Below are 21,600 nucleotides of genomic sequence, written 5' to 3'. Positions count from 1 at the left end.
CGCCGTTCACACTTCCGAACCTCGCATGGCAACATGTGACTTCTGAAATTCTCTACATTTAACGTTTATTCATCATAATACATTTATACACCTCATGTTTATTCTATTGAATATATGTAGATAAAGCTTTCTATCTTATCCTCACGCATTGAAATTAAACTGTAAATATTTTTTTCCAAATATACAATACTATAGTGCTTAATGTTGAATAATGATAATTATAAATAAAATTAATAATAATAAGTATGATTATTATATTATTATATGTATTATTATCATTATTATCAATATTAATATATTTATAATTATTATTTATAATAATAATAATTATCATTATTATTATCATTATTATTATTATCACCATTTAAATTCCAATTTGGTTTCTGAATTTTATATTTTTCAGTATGAATTACCCATAAACATGGTATCATACAAACCATAAGGGGTATTTCCAGTAACTTTAGATCATAATCAATGTTTCAAATGTCACATATAGAAAATTGCATTTAATACACATATTTCATTATATTTCATAAATTAACCAGAAACACTTTACTCTAAAGTTCAGTTTGTTAACATTAGTTGTAGCATTAATTGTCATGAACAAACAATGAACAATATATTTCTACAGAATTTATTAATCTTAGTTAATGTTAGTTAATAAAAATACAATTGTCCATTGTTAGTTCATGTTAGTTCATAGTGCATTAAATAATGTTAACATATACAACTTATGATTTTAAAAATGTATTAGTATATGTTGAAACTAACATTAACCAAGATTAGTAAATACTGTAAAAGTTTATTGTTAGTTCATGTTAACTAATGTTGATAGCTTATTTTAACAAATTGAACCGTACTGTAAAGTGTTACCAATGAATTAGAATGCTCTAATTTACCCCCAAATCTTCAAAATAGAGCCAAACAACATGAAGCGAGCTAACAAGATGGAAACTTTCAACAGAAAACTAAAGAAAATATATATTCTCAGCCATTTTGTTGTTTTGTTGGACTAATAAAATTCCTCTGTGTTGAATTTCTTTGAATTACAGTTCAGTTGATTCTATTTTCTGTCATTCCTAATCAACATCCTATATGAGAATGTGATAAGTTGCATTTTATGTCAAATAACCCCAATAACCCAATCAAACTCAATTTATGTGTAAAACACAAAGTCCTCACTACTGACCTTTGACCCCTAGGTTAACGAAGGTTTCCTGGTTTCCCTTCCTGGTGCTGGTGTAGCACTTATATCTTCCTTGATCCTGGACTTTAACTTTCCTCAGCACCAGAGAAGCATTTCCCAGTGCAATCTGGGAATTAAACAGATTTGTCCGTCCACTGAAGTGCTTATTCTGGAGCCCGTACTGGTCTTTATTGTAGTAGTAGCTGTGGACAGGTATTTGCTCCTTGTACCAGTGGATGACCACAGCGCCTGTGGGCCTAAAACTGCAGGGTAACACGCAGTCCTCGAAGAACAGGCACGTTGCGTGAGCATCTAGAGTGAGATGATGTTAAAAATCACAACTTCTAAAGTTGATAAAAGTCAACAGTTTAAAGATAAATGATTGTGTTTAAATGTATCACATGCCATTTTATACGCCATATTTATAATTTTATAAGAAATTTATAAGATTTCTTTGTTTGCAAAACTAAAGGCCTGCATTTGTCCCTGTAGCTTTGTTACATGGCCACATAGAAAAAAAACAAAAAACAATTCCAAATAATATAATGTCAAAATTGCAAACCTGCACATAAAGATAATGAACCTGTTCTTCTCAAAGAGCCTGTTTTCCAACAATTGTAGGTGTTAAGATATTTCCTTGTAGGCTGCTTAAAAGGATAAATGAATCACAGAATGTGATTGTTCTCTTTCACCAGGGTCATTAATCTGAGACTAATGGAGTTTCCTACAAGTACTGCTTTGATCAATGCACTGAGCCAACAGCTATGGTTGAACAACTTAAATGCTAAGTGATGTAAACCACAGACACTATTTTGCCAAATAACTCCATTTCACCTCAATAAATTAACAAATAAATAAATTGTAACAATTAAGGTTGAATTTGTTAACATTAGTTAATGCAATAGTTAACATGAACTTACAATGAACAGTCCTTTTACAGCATGTATTAATCTTGGTTAATGTTAATTTCTACTTTTTTTTTTTTTTTTTTTTACATTTTAAAGTTGTATATGTTTACATTAGTTAATGCAAAATGAAATGACATGGACAAACACTAGTACAAACAATAGTATTTTGATGAATTAACATTAAACAAGATTAATAAATGCTGTAAAAAGTCAGTATTCATTGTTAGTTCATGATAACCAATAAAACCTTATTGCAAATAAAATAAAGGTATGTTTGAACTTGTATGTGTGTCAGTGTGCCAGTGTACATCTCCAGTGTTATGCAATTATAAAATTGACACTTCTTTCCATCTCATTTAATGTACAAATAATTTCTTCAATTTTATGTTATATTTTAATATAAATAATCGGATGTATATAATGCATTACACAAATTTTAAACAATATGTTTATTTAATATAACCTATTAACACTAACAATTTTCTTGTGAAATAACATCTTGTACCATAGAATATTTTGTCTTTCAATAAGAAACAATTTAAACATTAAACAAAGCATGTACAAACTTTCCCACAAGACAGAGATTTTCCTTTTCTCTGCTCAGAAAGTATCAAAAGTAAGTACTTGTGTGTGTGTCTGCCCTTACCTTTAGTAGTAAGTATACCAGATACATTCATAGTCCTAAGAAAAAGCACAAATGCAGCATATAGAGGCAGCAGTTCCATGACTGTCAGATTATGCCACGTTTTCAGTTCAGTTAACCGAGACAACACAATCTCTCTCTGGCCTCCCCTTGTACATGTGCATATGTTCTGAGAGTGTGTGTGTGCGCGCGTGAGAAAGGGGGAGAGAAAGACCCTTGTGGACATATCAATTAAACCAGTAAATGATTAACCAGATGGTGCATGAGTGGACATATAGTGACCAGAGCTGGTTTGGCAATGTTACAGGAACAATTAAGCACAGAATAAAAAATAAAACAAATTCAGTTCACCAGCACACTGGTGTTTGTTTGTCTGCATGCATGTGTCATGTTGTGCTTACTTTAGTTCAAATCAGCAAAATAATCAAAATAAAATAATTACATATTATATTGCAATAAACCAGCCAATGTTGGATTTATGGACATTTACAACATTAATTATAATAATAATAATAATAAATATTTTTAATAATAATTTGTGGTCCCAGAACAAATTACAGAAAAATATTTAATCAATGCATCATTAAAATACATTAAAAACATGATTTTTTTTTCTTCTTCTGAAAACCCTATGACATTTTGTTGTCATCTAAAAGTCCCATTATATGGTTTTCCAACTTGTCTGGTAGAATGGTTTCTCTCTTCTTTGTAATATACTTCTTTCTTCTCTCCATAGCTAACTGCGACTACCTGAAGGTTGTGTCATAAGTTTACTTTCTGCTTGTGGCTCTTCCGTTGGTTTGTCTATGAAAAAACAAAAGATAAAAAAACATTAGAAGTTGCAAGATTGCAAATGGATGTTTACATTATATGACAGTAAATTCCTGGTTGCACAGGAGGTAAAGTGAAGACGGGGAAGTGAAGACAATGAACAATTAAATACAATTTCACATTGTTAAAAACTTCCTAATGAAATAAAAAAACAAAAATCTAGTTTTGTGGCCATCTATGCTATTTACTCATAAATGCTGACAAAATTCACTTTTAGCAGATATACAGCAGATATGGCTCTTCTGGGAAAACAGAGCAAACATACTGATGACTCATCTTGCACTGCACAGATTTTTGTCCAGTCAAATGCTTGATAGAATGAGAATGTTCATCCCCCCAATACCATTTAGCACCAACTAACAAGCAGCAAATCATGCCTGTGTCGCAAACTAAGCCAAACTGTGTTTTCTCAAGCCATTTCATAGGGTCTTAAATGAACCATGGTTCAGTTACAGTACATTTTGACTAAATGACCCAAGACAGACTCAAAATTTTACCCTTGATCAGAAGTTTTGGTATGAAATGGAAACTCTTATGAAAGAGTACATTGTAATAAAAACACGACGATACCTGTGTTTATCCTTTGCATCTCTTCGTCCGCTTGAGCGTTCTCTTGACTCCTTTTTGATTTAGCTGCAAATATAAACATCAGGGACCATTTACATAAGCTAAACATGCTAATTTCTGACACTGTAATAATTATATATGTATTTTTAACAATAAACACTAGCTTATTAAAGGTAGAGTGTTTAACTTTTGTGCCACTACCCAGATAGCACATGAACATATCTCAGATGTCTGTTTTAGATCTTTTCATCTGGAAAGTTTCACAATTTAATTAACATCTGCTAAACATCTTAAAAAGAACAGATTTACAAACATTCTAAATCATAAATGTTTTAAAGACATCTGCTGAATGTCTTACTGACATCCGAGACATGCTCATTGACATATATCTTAGATGTATTGCAGATGAGCAAACAACTTAAAAAATACATCTTCCAGATGTAAACACACATCAAATAGACGTCTGGGTGATGTACATGTTCTGTCAGGGAGGCTTCACTAGCTGGAATTGTTATAATAATGACTAAAAATAATGAATAATGTTTTCAGAGTTTTCCCAACCACTCCCCAAGGCCAACCAAACCCATCCCAAACTCACACTACTGGTTAAACTAACGTTGCTGTGTCAGGCTGGTCGAGATGTTTAAACAAACAAAGCAATATTTTGATAGCACCACAGAGCCAGTGTTTATACTTTTCCAGGAAATTAATCTACAAATGGTTTGATTACAGTTGTCTCTGCACATTAAACTGGGACAGGAGAAGGTATTTTAAGTAAAAAAATAACACACATCACATTCAAGCAGATGGATTATTATGGATTAATGGATGGACAGTGAGGACACTAATCACTTATCTTCTCTTAAATACTACCTTTGCATCTTTTTATAAGTAAAGTCACTGCAAGAAGAGCAAGTAAGCCCATGACGATAGCCAACATCCACAGATTATATGCAATGGAATCTACAGAGAGGGCAAGATTTTTAAATTAAGACATATGTTGCATTTAAAAAGTAAACTGCCATGTTTCAACAGGAAGTGAGTTATTTGCTTGGTCCAACAGATGAATTAATAGATGGATGGCATTCATGGAACAATGGCTACCTTTCCTATGCCTGGAGTATGTAATATTGACATGGGTCTGTATCAGATGTCTTGTTTTTATTCCTGAGAATGCACATGTGTAGATTCCAGAATGATCGGAGCCAACAGGCTTCTTCAGGGTAAGAGATCCATCCCCCTTAACTACATTCTCCTCCTCAAGTTCTGTGTGATCAGTGAAGCTGGTGGTTTTATGGGTCGAGCTATCATACTTAAGGATTTCTGTGGTTTTGTTTGCTTTCATTAAAGTCCAAACAAGAGTGGAGAACTTAAGATTCTTGGGAGCTGGGCATGGGATGACCAGGTCTTGCCCTTCAGTGTCAGTCATTTCTGTGATGTACATGGGAAAAACAGAAAGAGTCCTTACTATTATCACCCTATACCAAAGAGGGTCATTTCAATTGTAGAGTGTTGTTAAGTTTGTCAAATTGTTTCAGCAGTATGTATAATCATTAATTTACAATCAGAAAAATATAAACTTCCTCAAAAGTATGGACATATGTGACTGAACGTCCTGGTTACTTTCGTAACCTCTGTTCCCTGATGGAGGGAACGAGACGTTGTATTGATGTAGTGACACTAGGGGTCACTCTTGGGAGCCCCAAACACCTCTGCTTTTGTGAAAAAAGGCCAATGAGAACTGGCGTGTGGAATTTGCATGCCACTCCCCTGTACATACGGGTATAAAAGGAGCTGGTATGCAACCACTCATTCAGGTTTTGTGCTGAGGAGCCGAGACAAGGTCCCGGCCATTTCAGCGGGTAGTTCAGTGTTGTGGCAAGAGGGACACAACATCTCGTTCCCTCCATCAGGGAATGGAGGATACAATAGTAACCAGGACGTTCCCTATCTGTCACTCACTTGACGTTGTGTCGATGTAGTGACACTAGGGGTCCCTATGCAAAACGCCACAACTATCTGAACTGTGTTACGTGAACTGGTGGTGTGTGATGGGCAGACCGCTGTGTGCCTCGTAGCCAGCACACCAGGCCGTCACGTAACCTCCCCCAATGCTCTGAGCGTCGAACGGTCCATCAGGAACAAGTTGACTGCCCAACTATAGGGACAGGCTAGCCCAGCCGAGCCCTCTTTCCCTCTCTTTTCTCCCCAAAAAGAGTGGAATTTGTTAACTGACTGGGAGTCATAAGTGTCTGCGTCGGGGTTGTCCCTCCTAAAGGGAAGACACCGCGGAGACCACACCCCGTCCAAAAGGGGGGGGGGGTATTTTGAGTGGAATACGTCACATGGTCTTACCGAGTCTTGTCGGAAGTATGTCATGTGGAGAGGTCCCATGGTAGGTCCTACCCAAAGGGGGAGGAGTTTCTACAGAGCATGGCGACCAGGGGCAGAGGGGCCTCTGCCCAAGGAAGACACAGTTTGCCGACAGGGAAATAATTTTGCGGAAAATATCACATGGGGTCGCCTTCGGGGAACCAGCACATGTGGAGCACCTACCTCAATACAGGGGCTCGTACTGGGCCGGTCAGCGAGTTTCTCCGCAAACTCAACTGCCAGAGGGCTAAGGAGGAAAATCATCCAGGGATCACAGTCTGTGAACACGACTGGGAGTCAAGAGCGCATGTCTTCACATCAAGGGAGGGGAAAGTCGCTATGCGCAAGCGGTACACCCGGCCAGTTGTCCCAGAACTTACCTGCTCGTGCCTACCAATACACGGGACGAGACCAGCTCAACCTGGAGATTGTAGAACCACGCAAAGGTGTTGGGTGTTGCCCAGCCCGCTGCTCTGCAGATATCTGCCAAAGAGGCGCCACTGGCCAGGGCCCAGGAGGCCACCACACTCCTGGTAGAGTGGGCTTGTAACCCCGCAGGAGGTGGCACGTCCTGAGCCTGATATGCCATCACGATGGCGTTAATGACCCAGTGGGCGATCCTCTGTTTGGAGACAGCGCTTCCTTTCCGCTGTCCACCAAAGCAGACAAAGAGCTGCTCGGAGCTTCTAAGGCTCTGCGTGTGATCCAAATAGATGCGTAAAGCTCGCACTGGACACAGCAAGGCCAAGGCTGGGTCTGCCTCCTCCTGGGGCAGTGCTTGCAGGTTCACCACCGGATCCCTAAAAGGGGTCGTGGGAACCTTGGGCACATAGCCCGGTCGGGGTCTCAGGACCACGTGAGAGTAACCCGGACTGAACTCCAGGCACGATTTGCTGACAGAGAACACCTGAAAGTCCCCTACCCTTTTGATGGAAGTGAGCGCAGTCAGGAGGGCAGTCTTCAAAGAGAGTGCCTTAAGCTCAGCTGACTCCAAGGGCTCAAAGGGAGTTCCCTGTAGACCCCGAAGGACTACAGAGAGGTCCCACGAGGGGACAAGGCGTGGTCTGGAGCTTCCCCAAGTACTTACTATCTACTGCATCGTGATGAGCCGAAATAGCGGCTACATACACCATCAAGGTGGAGGGGGACAGCCGCTCCTCCAGTCTCTCCTGCAGGAAGGAAAGCACCGAACAGACTGTGCATCTCTGGGGGTCTTTGCGTTGGGAAGAACACCACTTAGCGAACAGATACCACTTCAAGGCATACAGTCGCCTCGTAGAGGGAGCCCTAGCCTGAGTGATCGTGTCTACCACCGCGGGTGGTAGGGCACTTAGGTCTTCCGCGTCCCGTCCAGGGGCCAGATGCGGAGATTCCAGAGGTCTGGTCGCGGGTGCCAGATGGAACCCCGTCCCTGAGAAAGAAGGTCCTTCCTCAGGGGAATTCGTCGGGGGGGGGCTGTCGTGAGGAGCGTGAGATCCGAGAACCACGTCTGGGTGGGCCAGTAGGTTGCTACTAGGATGACCTGCTCCTCGTCCTCCTGACCTTGCACAGGGTCTGTGCAAGTAGGCTCACTGGGGGAAATGCATATTTGCGTAGTCCAGGGGGCCAGCTGTATGCAAGCGCATCTATACCGAGGGGTGCCTCGGTCAGGGAGTACCAAAGCGGGCAGTGGGAGGATTCCCGGGAAGTAAACAGGTCTACCTGCGCTCAACCGAATCGACTCCAAATCAACTGGACCCCCTGAGGGTAACCTGATGTGACAGCGTGTCTGCTGCGGTGTTGAGGTCGCCTGGGATGTGAGTGGCTCGTAGCAACTTGTGGCGCTGCTGACTCCAGAGGAGGAGACGGCGGGCGAGTTGTGAAATGCAACGGGAGCGTAGACCGCCTTGACGGTTGATGAACGCTACTGTGGCTGTGTTGTCTGTCCGGACCAACACATGCTTGCCCTGGATCAACGGGCGGAACCTCCGCAGGGCGAGCAGTACTGCCAACAACTCAAGGCAGTTGATGTGCCAACGCAGCCACGGGCCATTCCAGGAGCCGGCGGCTGTGTGCCCGTTGCATCCGGCGCCCCAGCCCGTCTTGGAGGCGTCTGTTGTAACCACAATGTGCCTGGAGACCTGCTCTAGGGGAACCCCTGCCCGTAGAAATGCAAGGTCGGTCCAAGGGCTGAAGAGGCGGCGACAGATCGGCGTGATGGTCACGCAATGTGTCCCGTGGCACCATGTCCATCTCGGGACTCCAGTCTGAAGCCAGTGCTGAAGCGGTCTCATATGCATCAATCCGAGCGGTGTGGCCGCCGCTAAGGATACCATATGCCCTAGGAGCCTCTGAAAAAGTTTCAGTGGAACCACTGTTCTCCGTCTAAACGCCTTCAAACAGTTAAGCACCGACTGCGCACTCTCGTTCGTGAGGCGTGCTGTCATCGAGACTGAGTCCAACTCCAAATCGAGAAAAGAGATGCTCTGAACCGGGGAGAGCTTGCTCTTTTCCCAGTTGACTTGAAGCCCCAGTTGGCTGAGGTGCCGGAGCACGAGGTCCCTGTGTGCGCACGGCAACTCTCGAGAGTGAGCTAGAATTAGCCAGTCGTCAAGATAGTTGAGGATGCAGACGCCCACTTCCCTTAGCGGGGCAAGGGCTGCCTCTGCGACCTTCGTGAAGACGCGAGGGGACAAGGACAGGCCGAAGGGGAGGACCTTGTACTGGTACGTCTGGCCTTCGAAGGCAAACTGCAGGAAGGTTCTGTGTTGAGGTAAGACCAAGACGTGGCAGTATGCGTCCTTCAGGTCTACCACCGCGAACCAATCTTGATGCCGGACGCTCATTAGAGTGCATTTTTGCGTCAGCATCTTGGATGGGAGTCTGTGCAAAGACCGGTTCAGTACTCGCAGGTCCAGGATTGGTCGCAACCCACCGCCTTTCTTCAGTACAATGAAGTAAGGGCTGTAGAACCCTTTCTTCATCTCGGCTGGAGGGACAGGCTCTATCGCGCCCTTGCGCAGAAGGGTAGCGATTTCCGCACGCAAGGTAGTGGCCGTTCTCGCCCTTCACCGAGGTGAAGCGGATGCTGCTGAACCTGGGCTGGCGCCTGGCGAACTGAATCGCGTAGCCGAGTCGGACGGTCCGGGTCAGCCATTGTGATGGGTTGGAAAGCGCGAGCCATGTGCACAAACTCCAAGCGAGGGGGACCAAGGGAATGATCACGTCGGACGTACTGGCGAGTGGGGCCTCGCGGCGGAGCGGAGCTCGAGGTGCCACGTCGAGGGGACTCGAGCCCCGTGGCCGTGCTGAGTCCAGGGACATCAAAGCACTTACCTGGCTCCTGCCACCCACCATAAGATTGGCCGAGGAGGGGGGAGGAGGAATCTCATCCCCTTAGTCCACTGGAACCAATCCCGTGTGGCCGTGTTTGTGCCACAGCTGGGCGCACAGGGGCGGGGGGCTGCCGCTGGGGCGCCATACCTGCCAAAATGTGACGGTGGACGGTGGTCGTGACGACGGCCGTACGCACCGGATATGTGACCCAGGAGAACGAGGGAACCATTCTTTTGTCAGGCTTTTGGGAGCCGCAGCCTCCTGGGCATGCGGCGACAAAAGATTATCCTCCCGGCCCTCCACCGGGGGATGGAGAGGTCTGTCGACCAGCCTTCCTCGGGTGCTTAGCGGCCGGCCGCGAGATGGGTGGCGTCTGCTTCCTGCGGAGGGCTCCACGCCAGAGCTGGGCTGCTGCGGAGCTGGTGTTGTTGCTGCAGGAGGACGCCCTTGGCGACGAGCAGACAGGGTGCGGGGTTTTAAGCCGCACCGGGGCAGGATATGTTGTAAGGCCTCCGTATGCTTCTTCACCAGTGAGAACTGCTGGGCAAAGTCCTCGACGGCGTCGCCAAACAGACCAACCTGGGAAATGGGGCGTCAAGGAACCGTGCCTTGTCCGCCTCTCCCATTTCAACCAAGTTGAGCCAAGTTGAGGACATCGCCTGCCCGAGAGACCACACCGTGACCTTCATCGCCCGGAGAGCGAGGTCGATCGCCGAGAGCAGTTCCTGCATCAATCCCGGGTCAGAACTACCCTCGTGCAGTTCTTTTAGCGCCTTGGCTTGGTGTCCTTGCAGGAGAGCCATGGCGTGCAGGGCGGAGGTGGCTTGTCCAGCGGCACCGCAGGCCACAGTCGTCAGGGAAGATGTAAACCTACAGGCCCTGGACGGGAGCTTCGGGCACCCGCGCCAGGTGGCGGTGCTCTGCGGACACAAGTGCACCGCGAGCACCTTATCCACCTGGGGGATCACCGAATACCCCCTGGCCGCTCCACCATCGAGGGTAGTGAGAGCGGGGGAGTTGAAAGACCGGGACCGGGCAATAAAAGATGCCTCCCATGATCTTGTCAGCTCCTCATGCACTTCTGGGAAGAAAGGAACGGGGGCGGGGCATGGCCCCGAGCCCAGGAACCAATCGTCGAGCCGCGAGGGTTCAGGGGAGAGTGGAGGGTTCCACTCTAGCCCGATGATCGCAGCCACCCGGGAAAGCATGTCCGTCATTTCCGTGTCGGCGTGAGACTGGGTGACCGTTCCCGAAGGAGGAAGCCCAGCCGAAGCCTCTGCGTCAGACTGGATGAGCCTGTTCTCCGATGCTGCGCTCGATAACTCATCGTCTTCCCGAGCTCTGAACGAGAAGTCGAACTCGCGCTGAGACAAGCCGGCGGTCTCGTGCGAGAGCCCGATCGGGGCAAGCGAGTGTGCTGGGGAATGGGAGGTCCATGGGGGGATACCCGGCGGAGGTGGTCCCATTGATGTCCCCAAATCACCCCCAGTGCTAACCGATGCAGCCTCAAACCCATAGGTAGAAGGACCACTGCGGGGAGCAAGCCGCGACCGCAACGTTGCCATGGTCATGTTTTTGCAATGAGGACATGACTAATCCACAAAAGATGTCTCTGCGTGGGCATTGCCCAGACACATAAGACAGCGATTGTGGCCATCAGAAGCGGAGCGATAACGACCGCAACCAGGAATAACACACAAACGGAAAGGCATCTTTAAAAAGACGTTCCGTGTGTGTGCCGCTCTTTTTGTGAATGAAAATATACTCTTTTAGAATATACTCTCTTATTTTCGCTCTGCCGAAGTGCCCAGGGGCATTCTCTGCACTCCACGGGTACAGAGGGGGAGAAGCCGCTGAAATGCGCTGTAAATCCAGCAGTTTTGAGGTGCGTCTTTGGAGGATATTGAATTCAGTGCACTGAATACAACTGCTCGGCTCCAAAGAGAAAATCTGAATGAGTGGTTGCATATCAGCTCCTTTTATACCCATATGTCAGGGAGAGTGGCATGCAAATTCCACTCGCCAGTTGGGGCTCCCAAGAGTGACCCCTAGTGTCACTACATCGACACAACATCGAGTGAGTGACAGATAGGGAATGTTTGTTTCTAATTTTTTTTAAACTTGAGCCTAAAGGCTTATATTTACATGCCTGAAGGTAGTTTAGTAGACAAACATGAATTGTGCCAATGTATGAATTTCTTAACAAAACTGCTGCTTTGAAGAAACTAAAACATTGGATAATTAATATAAATATATATACAGTAAATTTAGGTCCAACCAAAACCAAACATTTTGGTCAGTGCATACTTATTATCCTTTCATTTATGTTATTTCATAGTTTTGGTGAATTTACTATTATTCTAAAATGTAAAAAAAAAAAAAAAAAACAATAGTCATAACAAAGAATGAATTGGTGTCCAAACTTTTGACTGGTACTGTATCTACAATAAGATTGCATCTTATATACATTTTTGCCACATTTTCCAAAAAGTCCCAAAAAATTGTCATTTGTTTTACCTTTCAGTTGTAATGAAGCTGTCCATGATTGTGTGCCATATTTGGAGGTGATGTTACACACATAAATATATTCTAAGCTGTTATTCTGCTGTTTAACGATGGTCTCAACATAAAAGAGGCCATTTCCTTTAGGACCCATGCGGGTGATGGGCTGCAGAGCAGCAGAAGTTAAGCTGGGTTCTGTACTCCACTGTACCATCGGTGGTGGGTAGACATCTTTTGTAGAGCACTGAATCAGCCCAGAGGGGTTTGTGTCAATGGAGATGACCCTGATAGGAGCTGGAAAGATTAAAAAAAAAAATAGATACATAAAAACTAATTACTTAAGGGTAAAATGTGCTGATAATGAAACAATGAAAGCTGGTATATGGCAATCAACCTGTTATTTAGTGTTATTTAGTTAATCACGTGATATTTGGCCTTTTTCAGATTATTGAAATCAGCCAGTTACAGTTCCCACACTTGTTGTGTGTACTGCAAGTAAAACTTTGAACTAAGAGGTTCACCAGCTAAAATATTTTTTAAATATCCTAATTATTTGTTTATTTTACATTTTAAAGTCATTACATCAGTGAATAATACTAATAAAAAACATATAAAGTTATTTCCTAGAGCAGTTTACAAATTGTTATTGATAGCTCTATTGTAATTATAAAACATGCAATTTGCGTAGTATTGACATTGTAGTAGTAAAAAAAATGCAGGACATCAAATTTTCACTCAAAATTGTACGAAAGAAAACAAACTGCCATTTCGAGAAGGACATTGCTACAGGCAGAGCTCCAAAAAGGGATGGGTGCTCCAATCCGCCAACAAAGAATGGGTGTTTCTCAATGATAATAATGCGTTTTCGTTCTTGTGTTCTTGCAGGCTAACTACCTTGAAAGAGCGAACTCGAAAGACTTGAGGACGTAAAACGCAACTATGAGTTTTGAGATGTGCTGCAATATGTAGATTCAACAATCTCTTAACTATTAAATTTTTTGGAAGTGGGTGATGACATCAAACAAGTCCACAAGAATGTAAGAACACAAAAAGAACAGACAGGAGAGCCCCAAAAATAACCCTTTTCCTTAGGTGACACCTCCTTTTAGAGTTGGCGCAACCCTTTCGACAGTAACCCAGCTCTCTTCTATACCTACTTGGCCCTTTTGACCTGCTGACATTTGTGATTTTATTTCTAAACTGGCAAAAAAATTATCTTCCCACAGATGGCCAATCAATATGTTTTAGGAGTTGTGTAGAAACAACCAGAAGTTGTGAGTACATTTCAGTTGCCATAGGCCAGGAAACCCCTGTAGCCTATACTAAACGTTTAGAATAAGGAGGGTATATCTATATCGGCATAATATCGGCCATCAGCCAATGAGCATTCTAGAGATCGGCATCGGACATTGAAAATCCAATTTACTCAACACTAGGCAATTTCATCCATATTGCTAAATTTCACTCACCACTGAGACCACCCACATGCCTAGCTTCAACTACAAGCCCTTTTTCCAAAGCCCCGCCCTTTAATCACCTGTCAGCCAACCCGCTGTCACCCGAACACTAATGGCAGAGAGCTTTCTCTGATTGGCTAAAAAAGGGCGGGCCGCTTCCCCAACGCTATTTTGCTGTTTAAAGAGCCTACAAAGGCTGCTGGTACCCCAGAGACAGGCATTATATCCCAGGACACCTATTTCAGTGCTATCTGTCAGAGCTCAGAGGTATATTTTATACGTGGTATTTAAAGAAAATTGATTATAACACCTTTACAACAACAGGTAATACATTTAAAATAAGTAAATGATAATTAAATGCAATAATTCTTACAGAGAAACACACCTTCTACTGTGGCAACAACATATGTCTGCGTTGCATTGTTGACCACACATTTGTATCGTCCTTTACTCCTGATGTCTACATGTTTCACAAGCAGCGATGCGTTGCCCTCGGAGATGTGGTCGTGAAACAGCCACACGGTGCCATTACTGAGCTGCTCTCCCGCCTGCTGTAAACGAAGTATTAGCGCCTCCTGCTGGTACCATTGAATATTCACATCAGCACGATTAGGCGTGAAAGAGCAGGGCAGGATACAGTCCTCAGAGAAGATGCAGTTAACACGAACCTCTAAGAAAATTAACAAAAGGGATTTGAGATTTCTACACATACCAATAACACCACAATGGTGTTGGAATCCTTTAAAAGCTGCGCTACTTGAATATAAACTTGTTAGAAACTTATGTAGTCCTACTCAAATGAGATATGTATAGCTTACAAAGGCCAAAAAAGTATTTGGACACTTAAACCACACTTAAAATGTATGAATCTCATTGCTTTAGATAACAAAATAGCAAGCAAACAAATTCAAGGTCAGCAAAAAAATCAAGGTTTTTCATGGATGACAAGGTGTGAAGTCTGTTGGTCCTCACATTCACATAGTTCATCACATTAACTCTGGGCTTTAAGGTTTGACATTGAGGTCCACTAAGGTTGACAACTAGAAAGTCTCCAAATACTTCTTTGTTTTAGTTTTGAACAGTATATCTATTGTTTTATCTTTTAAAACATAAAAATAATGCCACTTGACATATTTGTTCATGACATTCATACAGTACACTGTATATTGAGAGTATACTGGCTGCAACTGATCCAAAGGCAAACCTGCTGTTTTAAAGCTACTCAAACATTGTCAAAGACACTGATGACAAGGCATTGCTGCACCAGTTCTTTTTTTATTATTTTTTTTTTCAAACCTATGAAACCACATCCTGAGTGAGTATGCATGTGTACAGTTCATACATATGTGCACCTTTATGTGTGTCACCCGATGCATGGCAGAAATGTTCTCTACTCAGAAATAGTGAGTTCTGCTGGCCCTATTTGCTGCCAGCACATTTATTATGGGTCATTACCTTTGTGTGTACACCCATAGCATACAAACCATCATCACGCTAAGAGGCCATTTATCAGTAATGACCACTTATGACTATGATTGTTTAGTGTTCAACATACTCAAATTATCTGTCTCACAAGACCCTCTCCAAGAAGACTGTCTGTCTATAAATACAAAATAAATAAAGTGGTGGCAAAATGCATGATGGCGCTGACCTTTCTTTTTTTTTTCTTGGACATTGGCACAGCTCTGCATGCACTGCGAGACTTAGATTGTGCCAAACTAAGTCTTTAACAGTTTTAATGGCTGCCAGAATGTATTTAGACACTTAGGCCACACTTAGAAATGTATGAAAGTCACAGGATTTTTATAAAATATCAAACAAAGTGAAATTTAGTTTAAAGGAATATTCCGGGTTGAATACAAGTTAAGCTCAATCCACAGCATTTGTGGCATTAAGTTGATTACCAAAAAAAAAATAAATAAATAAATAAATAATATATATATATATATATATATATATATATATATATATATATATATATATATATATATATATATATATATATATATATATTGACACCATTCATCCTTTTCTTTAAAAAAAGCAAAAATCGGCACTTACTATGGATGTGAATGGTGTACATTTTTGGCGGGTTTAAAGGCAGAAATGTGAAGCTTGTAATTTTATAAAAGCACACATTAATTCTTCTGTTAAAACAAATGTATTATTTGAGCTGTAAAGTTGTTTAAATCGTAATTTTTACAGTCATTTTTCGGTTTAGGGTTTGTTGACATTACATCGTCATGGCAACAAAGTTGTAAATTTGGATATAACTTTACACAGAAAAATTAGTAAGTGATTTTATCAAACTAAAATCATGTTAATATGCACATTGTTTTCATCTTGTGGCTATACTTAAGAAACATTGAGTATTTTAACATTTACGATTAGCCCCATTAACTTCAATTGTAAGTGCTAGATTCTTTTTTAATGACTGTTTGAAAGAAGTCAGGTTTGATGATAGATGTACACATACCAGATGTATATCTTCAATGTAGAAATTGTAACTTTGAATCTGATAAAGTCAGCTTCTGAAACTATGAACTCAGACAGAAAAGCAACCATGATAGGTAATGCTTAAGTAAGTTTAAAGGGATTCACCCAAAAATGAAAATTCTCTCATCATTTACTCACCCTTATGCCATCCCAGATGTGTATGACTTTCTTACTTCTGCAGAACACAAATGAAGATTTTTAGAAAAATATTTCAGCTCTGTAGGTCCATACATAAAGTCAGAATAAAAGTAATTCATAAGACTCCAATGGTTTAATCAATGTCTTCTAAAGTGATCCAGTTGGTTTTGGGTGAGAACAGATCAAAATATAACTCCTTTTTCATTGTACACTCTGGCATTGCAGTCTCTTTGCATGATTATGATTTTAAGCTCGATTACACTTCCTAGCGCTTGACGCATGCACAGAGTGCTAGATGGTGCTATTGGAAGTGTAATCGAGCTTGAAATCCTGATTGCCAAAGAGACTGCAAATGTCAAGATTTATAGTGAAAAATTTGTTACATTTTGGTCTGTTCTCACCCAAAAACCAACTAGATCGCTTCAGAAGATATTGATTAAACCACTGGAGTCTTATGGATTACTTTTATGCTGACTTTATGTACTTTTTAGAGCTTTTGGAGTTCTGGTCATCATTCACTTGCATTGTATGGACATACAGAGCTGAGGTATTTGTCTAAAAATCTTAATTTGTGTTCAACAGAAGAAAGAAAGTCATACACATCAGGGATAGCATGAGGGTGAGTAAATGATGAGAGAATTTTAATTTCTTGGGTGAACTATCCTCTTAATAACATTTGGTGCGTATAACTTTAGTACTATGAAGAATGCCTGTGGAACTTCCTGACCATAACTAAAAACAGATGTCTTTGTCTGATCTTGCCAACAGCCATTCCTTATTCCATGAGAGCAGCATCCTCTTTATGTGCATTACATAATAATGTATATTCCAAACAATTATTCATCTTTCCTGGCATTTTTTTTTTTTTTTTTTTTATCTGGTTGGTGTGACATGATGTTGATTTTTGCATGACCATTTTTTATATAATGATAATCGTGTTTATTAATAATCTTGCTTTAAATGGCCCTTTGAAACTAGTAAGTACAGAAAGCAAAGCTGTCTGAGTGTGAACAAAGTAAAGATAAATCAGCCACTTGTGAAGTGATTCTTGAACAAAACTTTAAATTGCATAATTTCAGAAAAGAAAGTGGTAACAAATTAAACCATTTTGGTGATATTTTATATTACAAATATACCATCTAACCAGATCAACCTTTGAAAATAAAAATGAATGAAAAGAGAAAAAAAGTTACTTTACTTTAAGAAAAGTGTCTGTCAAAAAAATTAAAGTGAGTAAATGTCCAACTTACCAGGTATTTTACACTCCACTAGTGAAAGAATCCATAAAACAGCATGAACGCCATAGTGGGTCTTTGACATCCTCCCTCAAAACAATGTGTAAAAGCTGAGGAAAACTAAGACAGACCAAGAGAGGCGTGGAACTCAAAGAGAAGTGTAGACACAGAAAGAAAATTGTGAAGATGTGACTCTTCAAAGAGACTTTCTTAGGGACGTAATCAAATCCTGTTCCTCTTTACTGTTTCAGCAGTTTGAAAGAAAGTAGCTTTTTGGTCCACCTGAATGAGAGTCTTTGTGAATATAAAAAGAAGAGACTAAAAAAAGTAAAAGGGTTTGTTCCTAAGGTGACTACTCACTATATAGACTGTACTGTGTGAGTGTACAAATGAGTAAGAGAGAAAGAGAGAGAGAGTTGGTACACAGGTTTCCACGCCTCTTTCATAGATCATGAGTTGAGTCACTAATTGTCAGGCCCCCCCACTAACCCCCACTCCTCCACGTAACTTCAAGATAACCTTCCCATATCCCTTCAGGCCAACCTTTTTAAAGAACTGTCTGTATTCTTGCCACCTTAATCTTTGTTGAGTGTTGTCTTAAAATTAGGAGTGGTGCAAATTGCAAACTTTCTTGTCCATTTTTGCCAAACTTAAGGTGTTTGTTAACTTTGTGTGTTGTGTTCATAAAAGTTGTTTGCAGTAACTCTGTTTCTTATGAGATCGCAGCATGAAACATTTGTTGCCTTCCTGAAGGAAGCTTAGATGGGTTTGGCCTTATAAAAGTTTAGCAATTTTTATTTATTTATTTTAGCTATGCATTCCACTTTCTGCTCCATTTGACAGATAATACAAACATAATACAAAGAAGTTGAGCAAACTTGCATTTACAGATGATGTCATTGACTGATGACTTGAGATGTGCTTGAGATGTCACTAGCCTGAGCAGGTCTACAGCCCTGGGGCAATAGCTGTACTATTGCTGTCAACAACGTGCCAGATGACATGGCAGTGGTGGTAAATTCTGCCACCAGGGGCAGACCATGGCTTATAGTCTCTAGTAGGTACATTCCTCTTGCTCTGTTATAGCCATGGTCTTTATTGGAGCAAATCAGGTCTTAGTGGCCATCTAGGCCAAGGGTTTTCAAACAGGGGTCTGGGGACCCCCAGGGGGCTCAGAGGCCGTACTTGGGAGTCAAAGGAAAATTTCAGAAAGAAAAAATTAAATGAATTCTTGCAATAAAACAAAGCTAAATGTTTAGACAAAAAATGTGGATGTCCGTTTAGCACATTATCTAGAAACATGCAGTGGCAAACAGCACAGATGGATGAAAAAAATTGTTCAATGTGATTTTTCTCACACTGTATACAAGGGTCTTTAGAAAAGGAAATATCTAGTTCCCTACATATTTTAAGAAAGGTGGTACAGCTGTTTGCCATTTAATTTCAATACCATATTTTAAATAACCAATAAAATCTTAGAATAATGGGATCATAAATGAAACTAATTTCTACTATTAATTCTTCAAGTGGTCCCTACCCTCCTCTTTATGCTGTTGAAATCAGGAAGTAATCATGTACGCATATTCAGCAATTTGGAGATTGCATTTTTCCCTCTACATTTTTACTCCGGATTAGAGAAAGACTTAGTTTAGGGGCTCCCTTCCATCTTTACTGGTGGTTTGGAACTCCTGCCCCTTTTTGGATCTCTGCCTGCAGCTATATCCTTCTCTGAAAATGGGAGAAGGAAATAGCTGCAGGCAGAGCTCCAAAAAGGGATGGAAGCTCCAAACCGGCAGCAAAGATAGAGAGCCCCTAATCTAACCCTTTTTCTAACCCTAACTGTGAGTGGTAGTGACACCAACTTCGGAGTTGGAGCAGCCCCCTTTGGAGTAACCGCGCCCCCTTGTGGAGTTTCCCCGCCCTCTTTTGGAGATTACGCCCTGATTTGGAGATCTCCGGACTGCAGCTATACCTACTTGGAAAATGGAGATCACATGTGCCCATTTGCCAAACAACACTTACCGCTTTGGCCACAGGGGGCAGTGTTTTGAATTTTACCAAGCATAGACTGATTTTAAGTCGACCTACTGTTTTCACTGTGAGTTCAGTCTGAAGCCATAAAGATTTTCCTTCCATCTAAACAGCTTGGACTCTACAGGACTTGAAATACATCCTAGGCTCATGTTCATTGCAGTACTAACACCACATGGTTGTAAAAAATATATAGATGTGTTGTAGGTATTTTCTTTGACATTAAAGTTAGGTTTATTAATGAAATATGGTTCCATCAGGAAACTACTGTATAAACTTCAATACATATTCAGTTGACATTGAGCATTGGATGTAGCCTAGAGAATGTGCACAATGTGCAAAGTAGTTTATGGAGGAGGCCAGGAAGTGTAGCACAGGGAGTTTAACCAAATTAGAAATTTACTACAGAGGTAAAATCACTATCGTGACACTTCTGAGGTGAGGGTAGATGTTGTACGTTTTCTGTGTATGTTTAAATATTTTATTAAAGATCTTAAAGAATGTTTAAAATATTTAATGAGCATTATCTTATTAAAGTATGTGGCAGAAGATTGTTCTAGACATATCAGCTGAGCTGATCAATATATGACAAATATTATGGGGCGATAGTAAAACTAGATTGATTAAATTCAAAATTATGATCAAATCTTTCTTAATGTAAATATATTTATGGTGCTATTACTGATGGCACGTATGTTTCTTATAATAAAAGATAGCAGGTAGATTTTTAGTAGTTTGTGTGTTTTGGAGGGAAACATTTGTACAATTGCCCAGTCTCCCCTACCACACATGTCCACTAGGGGCATCAGACGGATACTAACAATCAAAACAAAATGGAAGCACATTTGTCATACAGCATTTGGCCACAGGGGGAAGTTTATTGTGTTGATATAACGAAGATGAGGTTTGATGTTGGAAATTGCCTTTTCACAGCCATTGTAGAACAGCTTTTTATATCCTTAATTCTTTATCATAATGACTGATGATCTGAATAAGGCATGATGATCTTCAGTCAGTGTAAAAGAGCAGCTTCCTCTAACTGTGATGCACGTGCATGTTTCCCTTAGATGGCACCACTCTTCTCTGCCCTCAATCAGACTCTAATCCTGGATTAGAGGAGCATGTTACTGGACTAGGATTACTGTTCTGATGCCAGCAATTTTATTATTGATCGTGTACCACCATGTTCCCCTTCTCTCACTATTTCTCTTTCTCTATATAGGGAAAACTGGAATTTGCAGCACACTCTGTATTCCAGTGGATATGGGCAGGTTTATTTTTGAAAGTCACTTTCTGTAGACACATACATTTCAGTCTTGCCTACAGAAATGCAGTTGAACATTTCTACCGTTTTTGTCCAGGAAAAAAAGATACTGTTTGTTGAACACATGTTGACCACTATATGGGGCATGTTGTCACAAGAGGAGCGGCTATTTAATTACTTTTTAGCTAATGTAATTCAGTAAAAATGTAAAAGGTGCCATTGTTTTGGCCTACAGATATTGGAAGGTCAAAGTTTAGGTTAAAATCTACTTTCCTCTATTTCTTTCTCCAATCCCTTTGTTTTATTCCTCCCTTTTCACCCCTCAATCATCCTTTTATCTTCTCCATGACTATAATCCTCTATGAGAGGACTAAAACAGCAAGTTAAGATCTGTCTTGCAGATTAGCCCCATGTTGAGTCTATGCATCAATGGCTAATAGCAGGATGACAGGCAATTAGATGCAAGACATATGGAGATACATGCAAATACAGGACGACTAAACAGTATAGGGGAGACAGGGGCTAGTTGTCACACTTTTTGCTCCAGTGAATTTCTCAGGGTACTGTAGGTTTATTTTTGAAAGTCAATTTCATAGACACGCACCTTCAAGGAATATTCCATGTTCAATATAAGTTAAACTCAATCAAACACAT

At 41.4% G+C, this 21,600-nt stretch overlaps 1 protein-coding gene across 1 annotated transcript; it reads right to left on the bottom strand.

Moving 5' to 3' along the window:
• Positions 1-2,508: 2,508 nt before the first annotated feature.
• Positions 2,509-18,019, bottom strand: LOC127433602 (uncharacterized). Its single transcript, XM_051685634.1, has 7 exons — positions 17,667-18,019; positions 14,168-14,452; positions 12,341-12,619; positions 5,240-5,566; positions 5,009-5,098; positions 4,139-4,201; positions 2,509-3,541 (listed from the first exon to the last, which is right to left on the bottom strand). The coding sequence occupies exons 1-7, from the start codon at positions 17,734-17,736 to the stop codon at positions 3,474-3,476; spliced, it is 1,182 nt and encodes a 393-aa protein (XP_051541594.1). The 5' UTR covers positions 17,737-18,019; the 3' UTR covers positions 2,509-3,473.
• Between the last annotated feature and the right edge of the window lie 3,581 nt (positions 18,020-21,600).

The sequence above is a fragment of the Myxocyprinus asiaticus genome, chromosome 43 (genome assembly GCF_019703515.2).
Source record: "Myxocyprinus asiaticus isolate MX2 ecotype Aquarium Trade chromosome 43, UBuf_Myxa_2, whole genome shotgun sequence".
Taxonomy (NCBI): Eukaryota; Metazoa; Chordata; class Actinopteri; order Cypriniformes; family Catostomidae; genus Myxocyprinus; species Myxocyprinus asiaticus.
The sequence above is the reverse complement of the archived record's forward strand: the minus strand, read 5'-3'. Positions and strand labels throughout refer to the sequence as shown.

Bases quoted from the DNA above. Each gene is read 5' to 3' on its own strand.
- LOC127433602 (XM_051685634.1), bottom strand. From the start codon at position 17,736: ATGTCAAAGACCCACTATGGCGTTCATGCTGTTTTATGGATTCTTTCA. The intron at 14,453-17,666 runs GTAAGTTGGACA...TAATTTTCTTAG, and splicing joins AGTGGAGTGTAAAATACCTG to AGGTTCGTGTTAACTGCATC. The intron at 4,202-5,008 runs GTAGTATTTAAG...TTATATTTGCAG, and splicing joins ACTTATAAAAAGATGCAAAG to CTAAATCAAAAAGGAGTCAA.